Source organism: Silene latifolia, chromosome 9 (genome assembly GCF_048544455.1).
Source record: "Silene latifolia isolate original U9 population chromosome 9, ASM4854445v1, whole genome shotgun sequence".
Classification (NCBI taxonomy): domain Eukaryota; kingdom Viridiplantae; phylum Streptophyta; class Magnoliopsida; order Caryophyllales; family Caryophyllaceae; genus Silene; species Silene latifolia.
In genome coordinates, this window is record NC_133534.1 from 223447687 (window position 1) to 223454355 (window position 6669).

General features: G+C 35.1%; 1 protein-coding gene across 1 annotated transcript; it reads right to left on the reverse strand.

Moving 5' to 3' along the window:
- Nucleotides 1-858: 858 nt before the first annotated feature.
- On the reverse strand, nt 859-4399 carry LOC141600453 (GTP-binding protein BRASSINAZOLE INSENSITIVE PALE GREEN 2, chloroplastic). The gene is made up of 4 exons (XM_074420687.1): nt 4216-4399; nt 2738-4107; nt 1973-2140; nt 859-1518 (listed from the first exon to the last, which is right to left on the reverse strand). The coding sequence occupies exons 1-4, from the start codon at nt 4334-4336 to the stop codon at nt 1162-1164; spliced, it is 2016 nt and encodes a 671-aa protein (XP_074276788.1). The 5' UTR covers nt 4337-4399; the 3' UTR covers nt 859-1161.
- Nucleotides 4400-6669: the final 2270 nt, after the last annotated feature.

Sequence of the window (6669 nt, forward strand, 5' to 3'; positions counted from 1 at the left end):
ATAAAAAAAAACTCAATTGAGCATAACTCTTAAACCTTTATTTAGAATCGGCCAAATTTTTTTTCTAAAATGATTATTTCGTCATAATCTACAATTTGAGAAGAAGAAAAAAATTGTCGACTGACATTTTATAGGTTTTTTTTTAAAGAAAATCTCAAATCAACCATATTTTCAATCTTAAATTTCCGAATGACCATTTTCATTTTATCAATCTATAGATCTCGTAGAGGTAATCAATTTGAAAAAAAAAATAGTTAATTCCGATTTCTGATCTATGATTTATGCTCAATTGAAATTCTAAAAAACGATAAAAAGGGCACGTTGTACTTGAAAAACAAATCTCAAGTATATCATGTGCACAACCTTAAAAAGTTGGATACCACATACAAAATGGCAATGTTCGCTGGTACCACGTAAATTTTCCGTATTTTATTTCATTAAATTATTATCTTTTCACTAAAATTAATCTTTTCATCAAATTATATTATTTCACTAAACTCTAAACTATACTCTCTTAATTAAATATAAATAAAATTTATATAAAACAAAATGCTATATCTTTTATTGATGCTATTATTTGAGAATAACTTGACCCATATTACGTATAAAACAAAACTGTAAATCGCTAGAATTTAAAAATTAAAATCGTTAGCTTTGTGATATAAAAAATATTTTGTTTAAAATATATTTCAACACATTACTCAATACTCTTTATTAATTGTCAGTTATAACTTTTTTTAGAAATATGAATAATTAATAAAATACCACTATTATTAATTAATTTATTAAAAATAAAAAAACTCTATATAACGTGTATTTATTACACGAGGTCTAAACTAGTGGAATATTACAAGCATATTTTTCAGATAGTAGACATTATATTAATCACATCATACAATACATAACATTCACTTCTCTAGTACTCCACTATTCACTTTTCTTTTTCATGTCTCTTCATCCATGTCTTCAATGCAAAAGGGCACAATGCTACTTAGCAAAAAGTGGCAAGGTAATTTGAACTTTTCTGACCAACATACAAACTTACAGGGTAGGACACACCGATAAACTAAGAAAGAAGCTACTACGTATGTGTTGTTGATCAACTAATGTCAAAACATAAAGGCCTTGTGCTTTACCATCTCAACTACCAAAACATGGTCTTCACACAGCCACATTCACAGCAAGTGTTTCATCTTCTTCTTCTTCGAGTTGTTGCTTTCTCCGAGCTTCAAGCTTACTTTGATTGCCTAGAGCATCAGATATGGATTGAGGCAACCAAAAACCAGGTCGCTCGAGAAATGGGGCTCGGTCTAGGACTAAAGGTTCACGTAACACAACTTCAACACTGTCATAGGTCCTCAGTTTCAAAGTCGCCTCACCTTTAAGACCCAAAGAAAGCCACCCAAGCCCAGCAACAGCAATGTCACAACTATTTACATCCCAGCTTGTTCCACTCACTTTAAATTCTCTCTCTTTCCAATTCACAATTTCTGAAATCCCGTCAGTGCCAATAGGAGGCTGAAAAATATTATGCCAAAGACAGATAGAATTATGTCAATGAGAAATAAACGAGTATCACATGAGATGAAAACCTGTGCTGAAATGTTTATAAAATCTTAACGTCCTCAATTCCTATCTACCATCATAATTAATAACCCATTTCGATTTCGATTTAATACTCCCTTCAACAATAGCATTACCATGTGCATAAAGAATTCCAGGAAAAAAAAAATTGTCCCCAAATGGCGACATGAAGGATCCAGATGTACACGGCTTTACATGTGTATCAGCAACACAAAGGCCGTTTTTGTATGACCCATGATTAAAGGTTGACAAGGCCTTAAACTAGATTCACCAGCTGCATTTCAATACTGTCATGTGCTTGCTAATTGTTCTAAAAGGCTTTAATAAAGCTAAACCATGACCGATATATAGAAGGAAAAACACCCATTTTAATGCTTGATCTGCTTACCTGTAGCCTAACGCCAATATGCTTGTTCCATGTCTCCTCAGCATTTTCAATCTTCCCTAAATGGAGAGACACATTTGGCGATGCGCAGACTGTCACATATATTGTTTGAACAGATGCATGGACAAGATCTAGTCTCACCAAGCCACCAACATGTATTGTCTGCCCTACCTGTCAAATTTCAGTTAAGCCAATCAAAAAGTTAGCTGGTGTGAATAATACAGGTTCATGTCAACATAATATGGAAAGTCGTTTACATTAGTTTTAGATAATTTCCATTTTGTCTCTAATGCAACTCAGGTTTAAGCTACAGTGATTGCATATACAATCAATATCCACCAGTAACAAGTAGCAACAGATTACTAGCTTACACCGGTTAGTTCAGTGAGATAGGGGGCCAAATAGACCGGGGAAATATGATCTAGATCAAAAAGGAAAACCCAAAGCAGACCCATATGTAAATTGGCCTGATCCCAAAATGATTTGAAAGGACTAAATTGACACAAAAATAATACTCACAGCCGGATATGACTCAATTCACCTGACCAAAATGAACTGATACCAGCACATAAGAATTGACACAAACTCGACCTGTGTAAAGCCTAACTATACAACTACTGTGATGTGGGACTATCAGCACAGTTTCACTGATGATATATAGGTGTTCACATATAGTGATTCGGTGACATGGACCATACAAGACAAATCCCATACTTCAACATTACCAACATTTAGAAAATCAGAAGCATTTAGTGATAATCTACTTGCCTTAATTCTGTAAGACCTAGGTCTCAATTCTTTACGTATCTCAATCATTTTCTGCTCTTCTCTGGATAATCTCATGGCCATCAAGTATGGATGTAGGAGCCCAGGTGTATCATACATCTTGGCCTTGCCAGACAAAACCCCTCCGACCCTCAATATCCCAAGTGTCGTCCCAGGAACAGCTGCTTCAGTGAGCTTTGTAACTTTAGCACCTTCCTTCTTTGCAAATGTGTTAATCAAGGTTGATTTCCCAGCATTTTGAGCTCCAATAACCCACACATGCCCTCGAGGACCAGCCATTTCCTTAATGAAGGATAGCAAATTTCTCACTCCCAAATCCTTTCGAGAACTAACCAAGTAAACAGCATTAAGTTTAGGAGCACCTAGAGCCCGGGCCCGGTGACGGACCCATCTATCTAACCTGGTGGGCGAAATTTGGGAAGGAAGAAGATCCACCTTTGTAGCAACCAAGACAAGCTTTGGCAATTTCTTGCTAGCCTTGGCATCATGGTTGCCCTCTAAAGCCTTAAACAAAGACCGAGAAGCGCGTTTAGGAAACGACCCGTCAAAGTCGACACAGTCAACAACCATGACGACAACAGTGGAATCTGCTGTAGTAGGTTTCATCAGACGGGTGCTAATCAACCTATCAAAATCAAAATCAGGAATCAAGTTCTCAGCAGTTTGATTCTTGACTTGCCCATAGTTCCTCAAAGAATGACACCTAGCACATACTGTAACCTCTTCTCTCTCTTTTCGGTTCTCTCTAGCCAACCTCTTCCTCTCCGCCTTTGTTAGCCTCTTCCTCTTCGCTTTCTCCAATACTTCTTCAGTCACATTACCATACCCTACGCCCACTGGTGTAAATCCATCCACTTCTTCTAATTCATCCTCCTCCCATTCGTCACTATCCCAATCACCTTCATCTTCAACTTCATCTTCTGTTCCCAAATCCCCTTCTTTCCCATCAATAATATCCAAACTACCCTCAATTTCATCCACAAAGTCCTCTCCTTCGTCCTCACCATCTTCATCTTCATCAAAATCATCATTATCGTTCTCGACGAAACCCTCGATTGCCTCATACTCATCCTCAAGCACATCATCTAACTCATCCTCAATTAATTTTTTCTTATAATACCCAGGAACATCAGGGTCGACATCCTGCATATAAACACCACAACCAGGACAAACAAGTCCATGGTTTTCATCATCGTCTCTGCCCTCACTTAACACAACCACCTTCTTAATAACTCTCTTTCTGGAATTTTTCCCATTTACAACATCAAATTTTTGGGCTTTGGTTTGACCCTTTACAGACAAACAAATAAAAGACCTATATTTGCAATCTTCTCTGCTTTTCCTGTTAAACCCTGAAAGGATATGAATATATAAAGGAACTGGGTGTATAATATATGCTCATTTTAATAAAAGTAACACAATTAAGAAAGAATAAAAAAGAGAGAGAGAAGTGATGTTACAGTTTAACCAGGGAAATCGTGAATATGTGCTTCCTTCAACAGACGGAAGAGCATTGGAAAATCTGGGTTTAGAGGTTGGGAGGGAATGATGAAGGGTGGAAGCAGATAAGAAAATAACCATTTTTCAGACCTTGTCTAACACTGTCACTGTGCTTGTAGCGCGGCTTAATTAAACCCGGCTAAAATTCGGCACTTCATAGAGGTGTTTATTGTTTAATCACACCGAACCGGTCATAACCTAGTGGTTAAGACGGCGAGATAATAGGTCACACTCTCGAATCTCCCTCCCCTAATATTCTATTGTGGTTTATCTCTACACAATCTTTAATTGACGTATTTGTTGTATATGTGTCGCCCATCCTAAACTTTTATAAATCGTAATTTATTTTCGTAGTACATATTTTACTCATTTCAGTACATTTTTCACCAAACTTTCCATTTCGTATCCTTAGCTAAAAAACCATCAAACCTAATTGCTCTACCTTCTCTCTATTGTTACATGAGTCACATCCTCAACTTCCTTTGAATTATTCAATTATCAATAATTTTTCGAATATAAAACCAAGTATTTAAATCACTATTCCATTACTAATAATCGAATTGACTCTTTATTAAAGTTTTGTATCTTTTTTTAATTAGGGTTCATGGTCAAATTAATTATTGTTAATTGGTGTGGGATAATGGGGATATGGGTGTAGTCAGATGTCGCCGGCGACATGGTCAGGCGCAGATGGTTGACGGCAGCGGCGACCGGTGAGCATAAGCGGCTATCTGGTGCAAGTGGCTGCCGGTGGTGTTGGTAATGGAGTGGTATAAAAATAGCAGACTATCAAGCACATTAGCACATAATAAAGTGTACCGCATACATGAAATATCTTTACTTTTCCTTGTTTTAATTCAATGTAATATTGTACCAAACCACTGTTCGTAGTAATTACTACAATTTGTTTGTTTTTTTTTTTCAATGTTCAATGTGTTTATGAATGCAGTACAAGATGAAACTAGAGAAGAATGAAGATTTGAAATTAGAGAATATATTAGAGATCAGAGGTTAGAGAGGGAAAATATGGGAAGAAATGAGATGGGTATAATTGTCAACCATGTACTACAATGAGTAAAATGTGTACTGCAGGTTAATGATGATTTAGCTGTTGGACATGATTGGGATGGGCAATTCGATAAGACGAGTCACCCAGCATATGATGATTATTTATAGTGATATTCTACGGTGTACCTCTGAGATTTTCGGTTTCTATGTTATACCCCTTATTTTTTTATATTCTACCTTGTACCTCTAAACTTCGTACTTATTTCTCCATCATGGCCAAGTTTAACTCTCCATGAACTTTATCACTATCAAATAACCGTACTTTGACTTTTATTCTGACTTATTAGTGTTGTATCACCATCTTATATGAGAAATATCAGAAATCACTTTTAATAAGCACAAACTACTATTAAAAACATCCATTATGATTCATGACATGATAATGGGGATTTGATGAACTTTTAGTTAGATTTTATACTACTTGGTGGGTTAATAGGTAATACGTGTTAGAAATCTAGATCTCTTTACTAACATATTCATATATGTTTTATGTTAATTTAATCATAAAATTAATTTGTGATCTTATGCATGCAAACAATAATAAAATTAGAGAAGAAATCGTATTCTCACCATATGAATTTCGGTCATCATATGGGCACCAACAAGATCTCCTTCTTGTTAGTTCTTGAGCTTTCCAATAATGGATGAACATTCAAAAATCCCAAAGTAGAGATTCTCCTCTTGATTGCACCCAAGACTATCCCATATCTCTACTAAACAATATGTGCTAGATATTTATTTAATAGTATACCTTAAAATTGATTACTAATACTCATATATTACATTAATAATTTTAGTAATCTTTTATGAACAATTTGGATCAAAAATCTCATGTTTTGATGAAGATAAAGAGAAAAAAAGAATAATGCATGAACTTGCATGTTATAATGAATGAATGAAAATAAGAGAACTCATATTCTCAATAAGAGGAGGAGGAGCACGGTTGGAGGAGACAAAAAATGCCAAGGATGGCATCTTTTCTTTATGCTTTTTCACTTCTCCAAATTGTAGGCATGTAAGTCTACTTAGTGTAGGTGTGTAAGCTAGTGTAGGTTAGCCATGATTAGGTCATTTTATCTCATAAAATAATTCACCCACTAACACCTTCCACCTCCATTATTTCGGTCCATATACATAAAATGGACTACCATTTTATTTTTGTCAATTTGTCATTTGTCACACAATATGTCACATGTAGTATGATACATGTTATTAATTAATTAAATGCATATTTATCACATAAATATCATTTTATAAATTAATTAAATTACATTCAACAAATTGACTAGTGATACTTGATCACATAAATAAAATGGGTCATTTGATTATAATTCACAATACCTTGT